We start from the raw sequence: 20,447 nt of genomic DNA, 5'->3' as shown, positions 1-20,447 counted from the left end.
CTGGTCATGTTAAGCAGTGTAGTCCGAGTGCAGAACCAGTGTGGTTAACAACTGCTACTCAAATAGAACTTGCTAATAGCACTAGTAGCATTAGAGCACAATTCTAATGCTAGTATTACTCTTTAACAACTCTTTAACAAAACTCATTTTTGAACTCATTGAAAATGGAGCTTTGACCCGGAGTGCCAAATATGCACAGGATTTAATGACAAGCTGAGAGATGCAGAACCATGACTGAAAGTGAAAGAATCATGTGGACTGTCACAGTTCAGTGATATTACAGATGACTCCGGTTACACAGTGGTTTGCAGTTCTCGAGAGTGCTGTCCTGTCTGCTTCAACAAAGCTGCATAGTTCAGATAGGTACATCCTGGAGTAGCAACAACTGTGACTCTATTATGCCTGTTACAGTAGAGATCATAATGATTTTGAAAAAAAAAAGTTATTTTAAGGTAGAAATGCTAATGTTGCTTTTATTCTAATTTGTCATTTATCAGCTTTTAAAACTTCTGACTGTTTATGACAGCAAGTCAATAATAGAAAAAAAAAAGAATAGTGACCACTTTAGCAACTATCCACCAAGTGCAGTGTTCCCATGTAAATAATCTAGATAATGACTCTGTGAACCAGTATCATCTGTGTCATCACTATGGTAATGCTGAAGGTTATTTGAGGATCAGCTGAGTTCTCACTACTTTAATGGTTTCACTGTAATGCATTTTCTTGGGCTTGGGCTGGCCACAAGTTTTGCACAACTGTGTTTTTTTGAATGGTAAGCAGATCTGTGTTCCCTTTAAATGACATCTGTCATCATTTACTAAGACTAAAAGACTTCTTGAGTGTAGTGCTCAGTTTGCAGTAAAGGAATCAAGGTGTTAAATAAACAGTAAACAGTGCCAGGAGACTTTTTATAGGCCTTTTTATAGCCTAACCAAAATCAGGGACACATTAAAATCTTGACAAATCTGTGAAACACGTTGAATTCCACTTTGAGAAGAAGGCACTCTCTGCTCCTATGGTAAAACGGGAAGTTTAGGGTTTTTTTTTTTTTAATTAAAAATCAGACCCACAGGCTTTACTGACCGTCTTTACCAAGGCCTTGTTCTTTCACTGACAGTCCGGTCTCAGATTCAGAATAGTGCACATGCCTTTAATCCAGTGATTTGTCTCATCTTACCGTTTTTAAATGACACAGTTTCCTGTCATTCTGAAGCACAGAAGCGACTGGTGCGGCGTTAACGATTAACTATCAGTCCGTCCTGGGGTAAGTAAAGGTGATTTCCAAAGGTCGTGGAAAATCGTAACGCAGGCGCAGGTGCCGGGAATGTAGGAAGCGAAAGGAAGCAGAGCGGCTGGAGGTTTCAGGTGTTTGCTTTACCTACCTGGCGTTTGGAGAAAATACGACGAAAGCCGCGGCTGATCGCGGTAAGTGCTCGACAGGTATGTCTCACAGGCTAGTTGAAACGCAGCAATGCGACGATATAATAAGATCAATATCTTTAGGAGAAGAGCAGGCGAGATAAGGCACAGCCAGACAACCGCTGTGATCAGCAGTGTGTTTAGCCCTTATTTTTTCCGAGTCGTGCCACACAGCTGCCTTACTCAACCCAACCTGTTCAAGGTTACAGTGATTCTTTCACTTCATTAAACCTGCTGTGCATTTAAGGTAAGCGCAGGAGGAGTCATGCATCGATTCATTAGACTAAAATGTTGAGTTTCTGGTACTGACTGCCAAATAGAGTAGGGCTGAGGCTGCCAAAATTCGATAGAAGTGGTAATTAATGCGGTAACGTGACAGGAATTGTACCTGCACCCATACAGAGCTACAAACAGCTTGAGTAGTTCCCACTTCCAGACATGCTCAACGAGGTGAAACAGTTTTTGCTATAGAATGCCAGGTGGTTTCTATGGTGTTGCTAAGCAGTTGCTAAATGGTTTTTATGATGTTGTTAGATATTAGGTTGCTATGGTGTTGCGAAGTGGTTACTAAAGTATCCCACATTGTTGCTATTGAATTACTATGGTATTGTGCTACAGCTGCTGTGTTGCAATAGTAATTTCTTGATAGCTGACTGTTACAATGTTGCAAAGTGATTGCTGTAGTTTTTCAGGCAGTTACTACTAGTTCAAAGTGGTTGCTAGGTGGTTGCTAGGCAGTCGTTATGGTCTCTCAGGTGGTTGCTCAGATGCTGCTTAGTGGTTCCTCTGGTGTTGCTTGGCAGTTGCAATGGTGTTGTTAAGTGTTTGCTATGGTGTTACTACGTGGTTGCAATGGGATTACTATGGTATCCCAGGTGCTTGAGTTCTTGGTAGAGGACTGTTGCAATGTTGCAGTGATTGCTATAGTTTTTCAGGTAGTTACTCTAGTGTTTCATAGTGGTTGCTAGGGTGTTGTTATGATCTCTCAGGGTATTGCCAAGAGGTTGCTGTGGTATCCCCATGTAGTTTGGTTAGGTGTTACTAGTGGACGTGTATCTTTTTGACACAAGAAGGGTGCACAAACATTTGCACCTTTTTAATTTAAAATAATCTGTCAAATGCTGTGTCCATTGCTGTGCAGAAACCATGCATCAGATGAAGACAAGAATGGTCATTATTTTCATTAGAAGTAGGAGATATAATTGTGAAACCAACACAAAGAGCTCAAGAATGTGGCATGCTTGGTCATGTCCACTGGGAAGTGAGATTGTGCTGGTAATGAATAAGACTGCTCGCTCAGTTTCTCGCTCTCAGAATGCAACAGGACTGCTGAACAGTGCTGCCTTCTTTCCACTTACTGTAGTTCCTGGACAAAGGTCATCTTAAAAGAACCACACCCATTACTACTACTGGACTTTAAATCTACACCCCCTCCTCTCTGGGAAAATGGTGTGTTGTCAGTAAACAAAAACACATGATCATGATGTACCAGTTGACAAGAACAACTTACTGCAATCTCACAGCACGGACTACTGCTATACACATACCAATCACACTGGTTGACCTGGTGGATTCCCCTTTATCTTTCACATTCCTTTTGATTAAAGGCCTGTAGCCAGAAGAATGGCAGACAGTGGAAGAGGAGAGGCAGATGGTGCGAACGATGTCAGCGACGTGCCAGCATGGGATGAGGGTTCTCAGTCGATGGAACCAATGGAAATGACGGAAAACAGCAGCGCACAGGCAATTGTCAAAGAAAAGATGCATGGTGTAATGAAGTCATTTAGAGGAAGCATCAGACGAGTTGGAGAAAAAAGCCCTTTGTCTTTGAAATACAAAGGGTCAAAAAGCAAAGAGATGGGAAACACCCCAGACCTTCTGGCACACACCCCACCTTCACCAAGTAAGTGCCAAATTTAAAAAAGATTAAGGAGGAAAAAACATTATTATAGATTTTCTTTTCTTCTCAAGGTCAAAAGTAAAAGCTTGACAGACAAAGTAGCAGCCTCTGCTGGTGACAGTCTAGTATAACACAAAGGGCACTACTTTTCTTACGTCCCCGAATCAAAGATGCCATTGATTAAATTACTTCTCATATCTCATTCATTTTAGTTGTGACCTTGCACTGGTACGGGTTTTCATCACAAGTTTTCATCACGACCTAACATCTAGCAACTGAAACCCTTTTATAGTTGAAGGTTGAAGAGTTGTCCATGTTCTCATGAGTATATTAAAAATATTATCTGATCATCATCACTTGTTGTATAGTATTATGAGTATGGGTGCACAATTGCAAGCAACCAAGTTCAGAATCTGACCATTTTTATTCCAAACAATAAATCAATTGCCGATCAGTCAATTTAATATTTTGATTGTGGCAGAACTGATGCAGTTGCCTCTTACTTTCAGATTTCATTTCATGTTATATAAATATGCTATTAAATTTTTTGGTTTAATAATGTAAATTGCCATTTTTGCCCAAAAACATTATTACGTACATTGGGACATTGGCTAATAGACAGTACTGCAAAGGTGTTTATTTAGCTCACACAGCAATCCTCAGACTAAACAAATGACAGTGTAATTACACTCAGTGTAATTAGAGTGGTTTAACTGGATGAAGTGCAGCACATTCTGAGTAAAAATCACTGTACCAACTATGGGACATTATTTGATTAGTAGTCTTTGAAAATATATACTAACGCTACTAATGCATTTTGTCTGCAATCATAAATATTTTGTTTCTCATTAAAATGTCTCTACATATAATTATATAATATTTTCCATCATATTGTCCACCCAAACATTTTAGATTTGAGTATAGGATCATCTTCTCCACAAAAGAGCACAGGTGAGCTGTCTCTGAGCCCACAGGACCAGAAATATCAACCTTCACATTCAAGAACTCAGTCAGGTAAATCTAAACATTACAGACATACAGAGCACATAACGCTACCCGCACACTCCACAACATACCAATACTTGACCTGGAAAGGAGTCCAGCTCTGATTACTACCGTAGTTACTAAAGGTAATAGAAACCATAAATATAAACAGTAAACATCCATTATTTATTTTGATGATATCAGTCATTAACATTAAAAAATCTTCTGGTCACTCTGGGCATTACTCTAGTGTAATTTCTCTAATTAGTAAATGTTTTCATAACCAGACTCAGGTATTCTGTTTGGAGATGAGTTGCCCAAGAAGCGGGAAGCTGGTAGATGGAGTTTTCGTCTGGGGAGTAAGAAAGACAAAACTGCAGCCCAAACACCCAAACAGGAGCAGCTGGAGGTAGTCACAGAGACTTCAGCAGAGGAGAGGAGGCCAGAGGTTACAGGAGGAGCAGAGGAGGCCATAAAATCATACACACTTCCTGAGATCCCTCTAGCACCTTTGTCAGGTAAATATGCCAAACAGCATGGGTTCCTGAAACTATCCTCATTTTTTTATTAGCAACAAAGAAAGAATCTTTGTTATGTAGCCATAGATCTGAATGAGCTTTCAGGCTTTTGCAGACCTGTAGCCTGAGATCAACACTGATCTGACATCAGTGTTCTAGAGTCATTTGAAGGGAAGGAGATGGCTCCTATGCTTTGTCTTGCTGTATTTGTCTTGATCATCTTTGTTTGTAGTAATGCAGATTAACAAGCTCATTGAGATGGAGGTATTGGAAGAGGCCTACCTAAACCTGCTGTCTCTGCGGATGGAGTTCCAGAGTGAGCGAGAAGCTCTAGGTGCGGAGGACTCTCCAGTGGAACTGGCCCATAAGGAGAAAGACTTAAGTCTGCTCTACAACGCACTAAGGACCAAGCTGACTGCCATTATCCGGCACTCCTGCGCCCTGCCCTCACGCAACAAAGAGCTGCTGGTGCACGTGGCCTGCATCATCCAGGAAGAAGAAAAAAGAGAAGGAGATCTGGGGGGGATGAGTGGATGGAGGGATGCCTGGAGGGATGCAGTGAAGGAAGGGTTAAGAGACACCATCAAGGGGGTCCACCTGGAAAGCCATGAGCAAAGTGCTTCCTGGTTGGCAGTGCACTTGGGGCTCCTTGGTAAAGCGATTGTGGAGGACTTGGAGAAAGTGAAGACAGAGCTTGTAAACTCTTACCCACCGAGCTTTAATGTGTTTGAAACCTACGTTACTTCTTGTCATGAGGTTGTAGGAGAACATCTAAAAAGACTTCTGGGAAAAGTGAAAGAGATGAGGGACTACCATGCTCTTTTGGATTTTATTATTCACCGCTATGACAGGTGAGGAGCTGATTTGTCTTCAGCGAGGTTCGTTCTTGATCCATCTCTTGGATCTTGATCTGGTCCACAAGACAAGTCAAACACATTTTGCAGCTGTTGCACAGTTTAATGGGTTGTAGAATTTCATAGAGGAATTTTACTAAGCAGAAATACAGTCAGGAACCATAAATTAGCACAGTGCTAGCCACACCCTCAGGGTTAGGGTGTAATAGGTGGTCTTAAAGGGCAATGTTCTTAATTTAAGCTTCTGAGCCTTGTTGTGATGGGAACACTTGAGCATGAAATGTAGTGCATACTGCAGCAATGTCACCTGTGTTTACAGAACAAACAGGCTGTTGTCTGTAAATGTTAAGCCCTGTGACGTAGTTTGGACTTAGTTACATGGTATAAAAAAATAAGTACAAACACACCTGATAAGTCTATTTTAGTTCGGCCAATCCGGGAGTAGCAGCTTCCACTTAGTATATTTTAGTTAATAAGCTAAAAACAATTACCATTAAATTGCGCAATCCCCTCTTTAACTAAAGTGCTCAAGTGCTGAGGCCAACAAATAGCTGTGCTTAATTTGACAGCACCTTTTTGAAGGACAACTGTTGCAGACCATTTTTTAATCAGGACTAGTAGCACAGCTTAAAATACCACAAATACCACAGTGGTGCACCACCTCTTCAGGAACAGTCTCAAGTTAATCCCTAGCTTTTAGTAGGGCATGTTTTCCAGAAGTGCAGGTTCTCTTGCCAACATAATCAGCACCAATGCAGCAGGATAAATAACCTGTTGGAATCTAGATATCCAAACTGGGTGTCTTCCCCCCCTCAGTCACTATCATTGAGCCTGTTTACACCTGGCGTTTTTGGTAATGGATTTTACTTTTCTGCATGAAAATCCATATGTAATCACTCCAAGTTTTCTGTAATCGGATCGATCAGGGAAAACAGAAATACACCTGTCAAAACAAAATGTGGATCTTGGCTCTGTGATCTTCCTCACTTTCTTTTGCTGTATGTATGTGTATGCACATGTGCATGCTTGTGCTTATTTACAGGTAGTATCACAGAGTAACACAGTATTACTAAGTCTGTTCCTTAGTGGTTTACTTGCCGTTACGGAACTGCAAGAACGGCTAACATCTATTGTTCTAAGGCATTGTAAAAATGGTGTACACATTGGCGTATCTCATCTGGTCACGCTGGAGATGCATTTTAATGACAAGTGTAAACAGAATCCGGTCTACAGAATATCCAGATACTTTCCGGATGCAAAAAGCATGCTAATGCCAGGTGTAATCACACCCAGTGTTTTGCTATTCCACCCAGGTTACCTTCCCTTTGGCCTTTGCCTGTATTTAAGTGAAACTGCATTGCCTTATTGTTCAAGGCTATAAGAGCAAGTTATTATTGTTCTTACTACAAAATGAGGCTTTGCATCGATTAGACATTCCAGTCACTATTGGGTTTTGGCTGATGGATGTTTTATTAAATATCATTCATGCTTACAGCTAAAAGTGTACTGCAGGTGACTTACTAATCTACATTAAAAGGGATTAATTAATTTAGCATATATATGACTATATTAAACATAAAAAATAGCAATTAACATTTAGCTTCTTTTTAAAAAGACAGACAGTATAGCAGAGATAATAATAATTCATCTCACAATGATACCCTTTTCACAGTGACAAGATATTGGGGAGCATTTCCTTGCAACCAGAACTGACAGAAGAGCAGAGAACTCTGAAGCTGGATGAGGATTTCCTTAACCAGATCAAGACTGGATACTACAGTCGCGTACAGGTGAAATGCAGGGATAGACAGACTGCTTTTTTAAAAACTACAGCTATGATAACCCCCAACAAAATTAAAGTCACTCTGTTGATAACAGGCAGAGATGCGGTCATCCCTGGATAAGATTATTGAACTGGAACATGAGGAGATGTGGAAAGACAGGATAAAACCAGAGATTGATGAAAACCTCTACAATTCTCACATCCACATGGACATCTGGACGGTGAGCTGCTTATTTCCTTAAACATGGCTAATGTGCTTAAAGCTTTCAGGCAGTATGAGAACCCCCTTGGTTTCCCATGACTTCACAACATGCAAAGCATGTGTTTTCCAGTTGGGGGCAATACAGTTCTACACTGAGTACAGTATAGTTGGCCCTGCTGTTTGTGTTAATATAACCTTATTTTGACTTATTCCAGAATATAAAGGGGAAAGCTCAGGCAACCAGGAGACTTGATACAAACCTGGAACAAAAGGTTGTGTGCTCTTGTCTTGAGGAACTGAAGCAGTTTCCAAAAAGGTAATTATTTTCTCTCAATCTGAATTCCAATTCCAGAGCAACCTGTTCTATATGTCTCTTTTACTTTCACTTTCTGTTTTTATTCTGGCATCAGATTGAAGTGGAATTTTCATGGAACTTGTCTAATGTCCCCAAGGTCTAATTAAAACTATGAGCTAAGAATGTATGAGCTAAGGGGCAGCTTTTGCAAAAAAAAAAACAAAACAACACCCTATGAAATCTAAGAGTACTACTTACTACTATCAGAGTCCAGATCAAAGCAATACTGAGGTGTTGTAAAGTCCATGATACCAAAATGTGGGATTCCCACTCCACATTCTGCTGAAATATATGGATATTAACCTCTCTGTCTCTCATCACACTTTCCATTTCCAAAGCTTTGAGACAGCCTTTGTGAAGTGGAGCAATGCTCTTGAGGATTCCTCTCTGTGGACTGTGTATCACATCACCTACATCAACAGCTTCAGTGCACTGAAGTAGGTACTTTACCACACACTGTAAATCCCCAACAGTGAAGCAATTCAAAACATTTTAATGCTGTAATACTGGACAGTTTCCCTCAAGTAAATCTTTGGTACCAATGTTCAGTGCATTGTGTAATTGCCCAGACAGCAACACTTTTATCATTAGTTCATGTGAAAAGCTAAACAGCTGTTGCTGTTCTGAGGATCAAATATATGGCAACAGTCTTAAAAACAAAATGAGCAGAAATACTTTTTTGGATCAATAAAAACGAGGTCCCTTAGACCTCCCCCCTAGACCCCTAGAACTATATATATATAATAAATGAATAGCTAACCTCAGTCAAAATCCAGTTACCTGAAAACAGTAGTGGCAGACTGAATAATACTTTCAGTCATGAAAAAGAAAACACATTAAGACTCGTCAAGACTATTCCTATTGATATACCTATATCAATAATATACCTATATTGATTCACACAGTATGGGTAAAGCTCTCGACTTTTGTTGTCATTTTCATCTGATCTGCACAGGTATTGCCTTTTCTTTAATCCAAATTTGAATCCCACCCTGAAATACAAAGAACAATGTCTTAATTCTTTGGACTGCAATGTACATTAAATGTGGTTCTATTAAGATTTCCAATAAATCACAAGCACAAACACAACAATGATCTTACTCTATAACTTAAAACACAAGCAGTTACTATGACATTTTAATTTGTTAATAATTACTGTAATCTCGTTTATCTCACGTTTGTTATTATTGATTTATTCAGCTTAATTCCCACACGGCTGCAATGCAACTTATCTTTGAAACATGAATGGTGAAGATGACCAATGCCCATAGCTAACAGGGTTCCCATTGCCTTGGGCATAACCACTTGGACGCAAGCACTTTCATTTAGACACATCACTTTCACATAGTGTTAGGTCACATGTTTTCACAGAAACAGCAGAAAGCCTGACTTGCCTGCCTTGGTACCAGTAGGGAAAGTCCCTGGAGACAAAGTCTTTAAGGTTTACAATGAAAATACACCGAAGGCATAACGCAACATAAACCAGTTTGGTGTGCATTGCAAAGCTGTGCCAAGTACTGTCAATGTAATGATTTATTCATTTCTGATAGTTCTATTTGTGTTTGAGAGAAAATGCTTTTTTTAAAGTCTGAAAAAGTTAAGCTAAGTGTGTCAAACCTCAAAATGTAGTATGAAATGTAAAAAGCCACAGTGATTTACATTTTGAGTAGTTATATCTCATATAATTCTCTAAATATATCCATTTACATTTTTGATTACTTTGGTTATTTTCACACTTTTATTCACAATTAAATTAGTTAGTCAGATAACTAAGTCAGTGACCAAAACACTAGATGAATTATGTGAAATTATACTATACTTATTTATACTCCATATTGTGTGATCCATTTAAACAGATGGTGGGTCATCATTTCAATGAGCACCAAAAACATAGTTAATGTTTTACTTTTTAAATTAGCACAGCTGTCCTTAATGAAAAATCAACTTCCATTATATCCCACTCTGCATGTAATATGTTTTGAGGACAAGTAGTAAATAAGAAGATCTGACAAAATAGTTTTATGGTGTCCTTTTGGGAGTCTCAACTAGTCCCACCCATCATAAGTTTCAAGTAAGGTCTGTTAGGCTTCAGGTTAGCCTTAGTTTGACAGGCCTGACAGATTTCTCTGTGATTATTTCATTGTTTTTTAATTTACATTATTGTGACACTGATTCTTGTGTGGTTTTGTTTGCCCAGGTAATATTGTCAGTTAGTAATCGAGGGTAGATCAAGGTGAAGTGTGAGTGACTTACAATGTTTAACATGAAGCATGTACACTAATGACACAAATGACACTCATTTAATAAAGCTCTTAACATAATCATTTTATTATTTTTGTCTTTACCTAGGGAGCACATGGAGGGCTACAGGGACACCTGTCCACAGCAGATGGAACAGCTGGAAAGGGAGCTGGATGGGCTGGTTAATCGCCTGAGCCAGACTTTACTGGAACATTTCCAAACTGATACTAAGGTCCGCTGTAAAACCTAGCATAACTTCTTAATGAAATAATAAAGTTAACATAACTTAAAAGCTACATGAAATTGGAAACGCTTAAGATGATGAACTCAAGATTTACTCAAAATTACCACCACAGCATAAATGCAAAAATTATTTGTGAGGTACTTAATAATAGGTTTATACTGCTTGTCAAAAGCAGTATATTTTTAAATGCTATTTAAGATAAACATACAAGTTAGCCTCAAGCAGCCTCTACAGTCAGACTGTCTCTACCTGTTGCACTCTGCTGTGAATGTACAGATGAAGGCATTTTTGATGCATTGGTCATTGTGCACACGACATGATAGATGTAACTGCCTGACTCGAGCCCTGCCTTCTAACACAGAGCAGACAGGAGAACAGAGCAGTGCAACTGGCTAAAGTACTGGTGACTTATGTAAAGAAACACAATAAGAAATACAGAGGCCAGCGAAAATATTTTAGGTCATGTCCATATATTGTTCGACAAGTCTCTAATGTAATTATCTTCACACGCCTACTCAGCATCAGCAATTTGTCCAAAGAAAACATATAACATTTAATCTTTATAATAATGGAGCAAATAAATATGTCAATAATCAGACTAATTGTCAGACTAGGTCTCAGCTTCCTTAGTCTGCTTTGCAGTCTGTAGTTCCTGATTGTCGTAGAGTATGAGCCACATTTTAAACATATGGATACATAACTTGATGGGTGAAGGAATGTTGACCTCCTAATGATTTGTACAGCCTTTTCTGAGGAGGATGTTGACAAGGAAGTGGCTGTCCACTGAAGAAGACTTCCAGCAACTCACTAACAGGATCGAAAATCTGTCTCAACAGTGCAAATACATGAGTCCTCAACATGCACAGGTGGGAAAGCTTACATATGCCTCTGTTTCTGTTGCCTCTGTACACCACCTAAATGGATTTGAATGAAAATTGGACAGTTATTACTTGTCACTAATAAGCTGTGTTATAGCCAGACAATGGCCTGTTTTCTCATTATTGTATGACAACTTAAAGTGGCTAAAGCTCTGGAGTTGATTCCAATAGTTAACTTTGCAAAGGTATTTTTTCATGGGAACTCTACATCTGTGGTTTGAAAAGGTCACGATGCAGGTGAAGGAGGCTGTCATTAAGCTGGAAAAATAAAAACAACTTATTAGAGAAATAGCAGAAACTTTAGGAGTGACCAAATCTACAAAGAGATGCCCTGGTAAGCTCAGTAACATCAAAAGACCTGGAATGACATGAAAGATAACTAAAGTGTACAAGCGCAGAGTCGTACACCAATCTTTCTTTGGTGAAGAAAAAGTCCTTCACAACATCTAGTCAAGTCAAGACCACTCTTGAGGACATAGGCAGAATATTGTCACAGTCTACAATAAAGAAATGCCTCCATGAAAGTAAATACAGAGGGCTAACGTCAAAATGCAAACCACTGGTAACACTCATAAACAGAAAGGTCAGATTAGACTTATTGAAATGTCTGCAAGGTTCTTTGGACAGATGACACTAAGATAAAATGGTATGGGGTACAAAAAAGTAAGAAAGTGTGTGGTGGAGGCACTATTATGGCTTAGGTGTGTATGGTTGCCTATGGAACTGGGTCACTGGTGTTTATTGATGATGTGTGTGCTGATAGAAGTAGCAGGGCGAATTATGAAGTGCATAAAGTTATACATTCCACTCAAATTCGATCACATGCTGCAACACTGACAGGACGGTGCTCTAGAGTACAGATGGATTGTGACCCAAAACATACTGCAAAATTAACCCAAGAGTGGAATGTTGTTGAAATGACAGTCAGTCACCTAAGCATAACATATTGGCCATGTTTTACTTACCAAAGACAAAACTGAAAGCATAAAGACAGGAAGTTAATCTCTCTTATCTGCTGATTAAGGAAGGGTTAACTACAGTTTTAACAGTTGAAATTGATGAACAATTAAATGACAAACAATTTCACTAAATGTATACACTATGCAAAATATTGTACAGCATTATTGCTATAATGTACAACATGTACATTAAAGCAAATTACTAAGTAGCTATACAGACTTCTGTAGAACTGGTGGGGCTATTCTCTGGTAATAGACATTTGTAATAACACCTTCGGCCCATCAGTGGGCCACGGGCTTTTTAAGGGGTTAACAGCAATGAATATCCCTACAAAAATAAAAAAACAGTTTATCTGGTCTGTTTTTTCATGGCAGAATATGTGATATGAAAGGAAGTTCTAAAATATATTTCACGTGACTGTTAGTCACAACGAAACTCACATGATCTTCATATGCACACAATTATGCAATATACTTATATGACATTTAGAGATATATGTGAAAATGTCTAGTCATCTATTTTGTTGTTTACAATTGGTTACCTGAAATAATAGTTTAGTTTAGTTTAGTTTAATGTAGTATTCTAGTTTAATGTCAGTGTTATCCATGTCACTCTTGCTTCATAGTTTTGTCATTTTCATTTTCCAACCTTTTAATGTGTCTTTCTTTTTTTATTCACAGGCACTCGCGAGTGAGGTGCATTACTTTGTAGCAAAGGAGTATGTATCTCAGTTGATGAAGAATAACTACTCATGCAAAAACAGGAAGAATGAAAAAGCCGCCTCAAAAATGAGCGAGCAGTGGGGTGAACTCAGAGAGCTTTTTCAGGAAATGGTACACCCACCTTCTGCTTGTTTTCTTTTTGCTTCTCACAGCTTACAGTCTGAGGGGTTAATTCATCCTGCACATAGGTTATGATGTTTCAGCAGATTCAAGAACCATGAAGTCCACATAAAACAATGACGGGACTTTACCTGTTAAAAACAACCTTAGACACAGCACCTCCTCTAGATAATATCTTGGTAAATTGTTCACAATGCATTGTTCTACTCTTGAGGTCTAACCCTCAGGGCCATTGAGTTTGAGTGCTGGTGTGCAAGAACAATGTGCTACTGTCATCATCACCTAATGCAGATTTTAGTTTTAGCATGTTGATGATTATGGCAGCATAGTAGTTATGGTGTTGCAGTAATTTCACATCACCTAACAGCACTTTTCCTCCAGACAGTGCATGCAATCACACATTGTGTTGCAATGTCCACTGCCAAGTAATTAATGTAGTCTACAGGATATTCTTAGAGGGTACATAAATAACTGGATATTACATAAAACTTTCAGCAATAACATTAACCACAACATTAACCAACCTCTAAAATGAAAGATTATCTTGCTTAATCATTCTCACCTATCAGCAGTAGAATATGTTGCCTTTCAGTTGAACCTCAAGTGCCACTGACTATGCTGGAGACATAAAAGCCTCAAGTAAATCAATATTTTTTTGGCTATCCTGACTTATTGTAGAGCATCCCAACAGAGGCAAATATTATATTTTATAGTGTTTAGATATTTTACCTGTTATAAAACTGTACAAAAAAAAAAAAAAATCAGAACTTCAGATGAATAACTAGCACATTTAGCAATTAGCATTGTTAGGTATATCGTTGTATGAAAACTGATGGGTATCATACAGTGTACATGTGCTTAATACCAGTATTGAAAAAAGCAATTTGTTAATATGTCATCAAACAATATGTTTAATTGATCTATAATACAAATATTTGATATCTGGAAATAAAATAGTTCACTTTTTTATTTATTAATTTTCCATTTTTCAAATAATTCCACTAATATAAACATATTTTCAAGCTTTAACTATAGTAAAGCTTTTGTTTAACCAGAAATTCCCAGTTTTCACTTCCTTTGGGGGGCAAGCTCTAATAATAATATTTAGAAGAAGAAGAAGAAGAAGAAGAAGAAAAAAACTGTTATCATGCAGTGAAAATCTCAAACTCGCACCCTAATTGGAATTATGTTCCATTTGACCAACTGACACAGCCCTTAGAAAAAGTGTTTTATCATAACCCCAGCTGTAAAACAATCCCCTACATTTATAGTTAATTTATAGTAAGTAATAGTAATAGTTATAGTATAGTTATAGTAAGATTTTTACCCAGGTTTCTTTCTTTCAGAACAAATCAATATAATGTCAATAATGTGCACAATTCTTAGTAGTTTGCTCAGAATTGGTGAACTAATTTATTTAGTTAGATCAGCTAGCTCACATCTGTTAGAAATCACTTGGGTTGGCCCTGCACTGCAAAGTCCAGAATCTCACTCGTGTGCTGAATTGCGTAAGTTTGGTGATTCTTCAAACATTCTAAAAATCCCCAGAAATGTGACTGTTGCATTGTTTTAATCCAAGCAAACATGAGAAAGTGAAAAGCAGAAGCATAGAGGGTGATGCAAAGTTATCTTTGCTCTTTATATTGCTTCCCAATAGAGTACAACTTGGAATTTTCCCTGATCTAGCACACGTCTCAACACGTTTCATTCTGTTGACTACCAAGTAGGAAAATCACCAACCAGTGTTGAACATCCCGACACCCCTTTAACACCCCTGTCATTATTGGTTGCAGGGGAGTTGGGGGAATATTAATTAGTTGTAAGCCATTTTTGCTGTCTTGTGTGTTTGTTTCTGGCTGGTTTTTCAAATATCTTTACAAATGCTTTTAGCATACAGTTGCTATTTGCGTGCTACATTTTCTTTCTATTGCTTCACTCATTCTCTATAGAATTCTTCTCAAAGCTGGCTCTACCCAGTGGGGGACCACCTGAGCAAGATCGTTGGACAGAGGAATAAGAGTGAAATAAAGAACAATCTAAAGCCATTAGTTGATGACTATCCAGACATCAGGTGAGGCCTCCATTCCAATCCATACTCAATCGCTTGTGTTTGTCACTGTTAGATAATGTGTTAGAAGACATGGTAAGATACAAAAGAATTCCAAAAGAGTAAAAAGGCATATTGAAAGATAGATTATTGATGGCTCTTCCTTTAGTTTCAAACTTCCAAATTGTCTGCTGCCCTTACTGACCCCATGAATAATAGCTTGCTCAACTCAGCACAGTGGTTTGTTTCAGATTAATGAGCATAATAGTGATGAATGAACTAGTCTGACCCATTTCTCCTGTGCCAGTAATCCATTCTCCTACACAGCTCTTTGGCATAGCTGTAACAAAGAATGTTGGGTTGCATGAGCTGGTGATTATTAAGAAATCATTTATTAGAATTAAGAAATTATAACAATTCATTTTACTCCCCTCAGACATGCAAGTGAAATCCAAACACAATGTGGCAAGATGTAATGAGTCACTCATCCTTAGCGTAAACCGCAGGAGATCTTCCCTCACTGACCCTTTAATTACAGGAAATGGTGTGGGAGAGGATTTGGAAAGGGGTGGGGGGTGCAGGTTGCAATGAAGCCTGGACTTTCCAGTCAAATTCCCAGAAATGCCCTCTTATGATTTATACAAACATGTTGTTCCGGCCGCTACTGTAAATGTTCAACAATCATGATATCTCCCCACTCACAGTAAAAAGCATCTCTCGGCTGTGCTGTATTTCCGTGGAATGAGCCGAGGCAGAGAGAGACAGGCGATCCTACAGAAGCTATCTGAGCTAAAGCGGCTCCAGAGGAGTTCTGAGAAGACGGAGCATGTCCTCTTCACTGAGATACAGCCCGCAGTGAACACAGACTGTCTAGCCAACATGCCTTTCTCCTGCTTTGCCATGCTAAATCCCAGGCAGCTAACCTAGAAACCACTGTGAATATTGAGTTGTTCTGCACTGTATGTACTGCACTCTCTTTCTCTCTGAGGGCTTATCCACTAGACACTTGCTGATCAGTTAATTCTTGTGAGATGTCGTGTTTTCCTCACAAATATCTACATCTTGGGGCTTATTAGAATAGGAACTCCATGAAAAACAGTGTAAAATTATTACTATTAGGCTACTAATTATTGTAATAAGCTAGTAATTAGAGTTGTTGATTATGCTGTTCAATAAATGTCTGGGGCCTGCAAAGTTTGTCTGGCAACAGATTGATTTGTTTGGGGATTTCCACAAGAGAGCCCCTGCATTTTCTTAGGCTAATGCAAAAACACACTGGTCAACTAGAATTGCTCAAATGTTGCTTTTAGTGATGATCACCAATGCACACCAAAATCAAATGAAGAAGAAAGTGCATCACTACCCTGTACTTGGTCGTGATTACTGCATTGTCATAATTTCATAAGGTTTTCTTCATATGATGGAAATGAATTGCTCCCCACACAATCTTCCTATAGTGGTTGAATCTTTCTTCTCTGCACATTTCTCAACACAGTCTCACAAGTGGTATTCAGTGTGGTGGTTGTGGTGATTAACAGCTATGAACATTAAATGAACTTCCTCACACCTAAATGCACTCCAACGCTTCACTCTCTTGTGAGCCATCTATAAAAAAAAAAAGCTGTTGACTCTCAGAAACTTGTCTTCTGATGCTGTTGTGGATTCTGGAGTCTTGAGTCTGGAGACTGTACCAGACTCCAGACTCCAGTTTCCAGTCTTTTGATGGTGTACGAAACTGTACTCACTGCCCCTGGCTTTATTTGTAATTGCTCTATAGGAAAAACACATACTTTTAGGAGTTTTTAAAGGTCTATGTGTCTCAAACTGCCAATTAAAACTGAAAAAATGGGATGTGTTCTTAAACCTAAGTGCATCTGAAAAATTATTTTGACAACCTGTACATCAGGTAAAAAAAAAAAAAAAAAAAAACCTGCTAAGATGCTAAGAAAAAGCCCTACCACCTGACTTTCTTTAAAGAGGAAGGAAGAGGCCTGATGTAAACTATTTCCCTTCTAAACCACAGTTATAAATGTGGACGTGTGAAGCAATTAAGATGTTTTAAAGCTTACATTGTTGTGTTAAAATGGATTTTAAGGCCTGCTGACTGGGCAACCTATGCCTATACTAGAATTGTTTGTTCTCAGTATGGTGTTTGATGTGTATATGGTAGGAAAAGCATCTTGCAGAAATAAGATCAAGATTTATTTATCTATAAAATATGTTTATGACTGGTGTTTAATCTAAATAAAAAATGTTTTAAAAAGTGCAATCACAGACAATTCTGTAGGTGAGCTTTTTTTAATCAATGAGTGGCTTTATCTGCTCTTCAGTTGGGTGTTATAGGAATTTCCTTTTAGTAATACTGAATGATGTTATTAAAAGTTGAATCACAGTGTCTGCTTCAAATGGGTATATTTTACATTTTGTCTGTCTTTATAACTATGCCACTTTAAAGGGTAAAGGCAATGACAAAACACCCATTTAACAGGATTACAGGTATTACCCAAAGGAAACACAGGAAGGAAAGGGACAAGGACTGAAGGAAAGGAAAAGATAAGTATTTTTTTTACTGGTAATAAATCTGTCTATATTTGCATGTTTTTTTTGGGAGATCAGGACACATTTTGGGGTTTGGTAAAAATATATATATATCTCAAAGCCAGTGCTGACCCCCACACTTACAATATGAATGCCAGCAAATGGGCACAGACATGTATTGGCATCTATAGGCCTTCAAAACTCTATATTAATACAGGACTTTCTGTGAATATTGTCCTTTATTAGTATTACACTTTATTAATATTATTTGTAGTACTAGTCAACCTACGCTCTGAATACGACAGCAGCACAAATTACACTCTTCCACTGTAGCCACAGAGGAAAAGAGTATAATATACTGAGTATATTAGCTAAATCTGAGTTTACTGAATATGCTAAACAACAGTACTGACACATAAATAAATACAGAAACTGTAAATTAGCCATATTTCCTCTCCTTCGAATAAATCCCCTTTTCTGTTTATCTTACCTATTTTGATGTTTCCTCTTACTGTCTCTTTATCTCATGAGGTCAAAACATAACTGCACTCTCACAAGCCCATTCGGTCTCCTAGTACAATTGCAGTTTACTTCCTTTTATCTGACCAACAATTATCATTTGAACCAAAATCTATTCCAGTTAGCCAATTTACAGTGTTATTAACATTTCCCAACCCTTACACAGTCCGTTGGCAGATTCCATATATTGTGCGAGCCAGATATATGTGGTTCTGTTGTAACATGAAACGGCCAATAAACAATGACTTTTGCATGTCAGAAACACAGAATGGAGCGATTATGGGAAGATTTCACTGGTAAAGGGAAGAATGAATTTAATGAAATACATGCAAACCTGTAAAAGATTCAACATAAAAGATCTTGCTGAAAATATTGAATAACTGTCATTTTAGCTTTATACTTACAAAATGAGCTTTTACCGTCCAATGATATAATCAAACAATTACAATGTGAAATTGTAACCAAAGATACATACAGAACTACTCCTAATGTAATTCAGATAAGGCCTAGTGGTCCCTGTGCAAACCCTCCAACCACACTATTGAGAAAGTGGATGCTGTGATGTGATAACCCATAAGTAGACCCTAACTGTCCAAACCCCCTTTAGGACAAAAGAGGAGATCAACATCAGCATTTATTTCTATACATAACTGCTGAAAGATTTATGAACCATAGAAAATAGATATAAAATAAATTATGCTTTTCTTATTTAAGTAAATAAACAAAATTGGGCAAAAATATTGGGACACCTGCTCATTCATTGTTTTGAAATCAATGGTATTTAAATTAATTTATCCTGCTTTTGTTGGAGTAATTGTCTACTGCCCAGGGAAGGCTTTCTACTAGATTTTGGTGCATTGCTGTACATATTTAATCGCATTCAATGACAAGAGTGGTCAGGGGGTCAGGCTGCTGGATGATCACTACCCCACCTCATCCCCAAGTTCCCAGTTCATCCCAAAAGTATTGGATGAAGCCCCATTATTCCACAGAACACAGTTCAGCTGCTCCACAGGTCAATACTGGGGGGATTTTTACCCCTCTAGTCCATGCCTGGCATTAAGCATGGTGCCAATAGATTCATTTGGACATATAGTGTACAGTGTATAAAAACATGCTGTAGTACCAAAATAATACAATATTGTGTGGACTGGTCTGCATAGAGATAAAGGTGTGCCTATTTTGTGAATTTTGATCCAAGAGCTGTTCCAACCAACCAATCAAAGGTGACCACATGTTATCAGTCCCCTACAGACATCCCTACAGCTTCATAGGGCAGGGCATACATTTTGCAGTGCAAAGTTTTATATATATATTACTACATGTGTCACTCCAGTTGCTATGGGGGGAAATACAGGGGTGAATTTAAGGATGAGTAACTTCCTTACATTACAATTCTCACTGGAGCAAACTCACTTTCTAAACTGAGGCCATCTAGATGTATTGATGATACACAAATCATGTTTTTTTTTACCTGTTTGTTTAATTATTCATTACCCAAATAATTCTGAAAAATGTGAATTTAAAATAAATTAATAAATGTGTGTGTGTGTGTGTGTGTGTGTGTGTGTGTGTGTGTGTGTGTATACATAAGTACATCATATATTACGCTAGGAAATCGTAGCGTAATTGTGGCCTTTTTTTTAAAGGGCAAAAGTGTAATGAAGGCAAGGATCGCTGTGAAAATACAAAGTAAACCACAATCTCTGTTCTTCCGGTGTGAACCTCAGCATCTCTATCTAGCATTTCTACAAACTGCAAACATACCTTTGATGTACTGTTGCACCAAAAGTCTTTCACAAGAGAGGTTCTGAGCTATAATATGGTATCTTGCTATCCATTCGGGAAGCTTTTGGCCTGCCATGATACTGATACTGATGAGGAAGAGGAGAAGGAAGAGGGTAAGAACGGAAGTTAATCTGATACTTAGTGTGGTAATTGTAACAATCCAGGCTGAAAGTTTTGTCCCATCCAGTTAATGATGTGCTCAAGACACTTACAAAGTGAGTCAAGGTGACCCTAGTTTTTTGGGGAGGGAATTAATCTGCAACATTAATCAGAGCAATTTTTGCATTTCTGTGGTAAAAAAAAAATCCATAATGTTGTAAGAGCTGGCCAAGAAGAAGCATTATACATAAGATCATTAAGGATGTGGCCATAATC

The 20,447-nt window shown here is 38.2% G+C and overlaps 1 protein-coding gene across 3 annotated transcripts; it reads left to right on the top strand.

The window, feature by feature from the left end:
- Positions 1-1,331: 1,331 nt before the first annotated feature.
- On the top strand, positions 1,332-17,773 carry LOC140554098 (exocyst complex component 3-like protein 4). Of its 3 annotated transcripts, none has more exons than XM_072676914.1 (14): positions 1,332-1,425; positions 3,027-3,322; positions 4,232-4,333; positions 4,591-4,821; positions 5,054-5,672; positions 7,348-7,465; positions 7,554-7,679; positions 7,876-7,976; positions 8,354-8,452; positions 10,365-10,488; positions 11,244-11,366; positions 13,019-13,171; positions 15,130-15,251; positions 15,932-17,535. In XM_072676914.1, exons 2-14 carry the CDS (start codon positions 3,043-3,045, stop codon positions 16,152-16,154), a joined length of 2,421 nt encoding a protein of 806 aa, XP_072533015.1. In that variant the 5' UTR covers positions 1,332-1,425; positions 3,027-3,042; the 3' UTR covers positions 16,155-17,535. The 3 variants fall into 3 exon arrangements, with proteins under 3 accessions (XP_072533015.1, XP_072533016.1, XP_072533014.1); XM_072676915.1 differs by lacking the exon at positions 15,932-17,535 and adding an exon at positions 17,716-17,773 and having other exon boundaries at positions 1,333-1,440; XM_072676913.1 differs by having other exon boundaries at positions 1,335-1,440.
- The last annotated feature ends 2,674 nt before the right edge of the window (positions 17,774-20,447 follow it).

Source organism: Salminus brasiliensis, chromosome 4, assembly GCF_030463535.1.
Source record: "Salminus brasiliensis chromosome 4, fSalBra1.hap2, whole genome shotgun sequence".
In the NCBI taxonomy this organism is placed as follows: domain Eukaryota; kingdom Metazoa; phylum Chordata; class Actinopteri; order Characiformes; family Bryconidae; genus Salminus; species Salminus brasiliensis.
The sequence above is the reverse complement of the archived record's forward strand: the minus strand, read 5'-3'. Positions and strand labels throughout refer to the sequence as shown.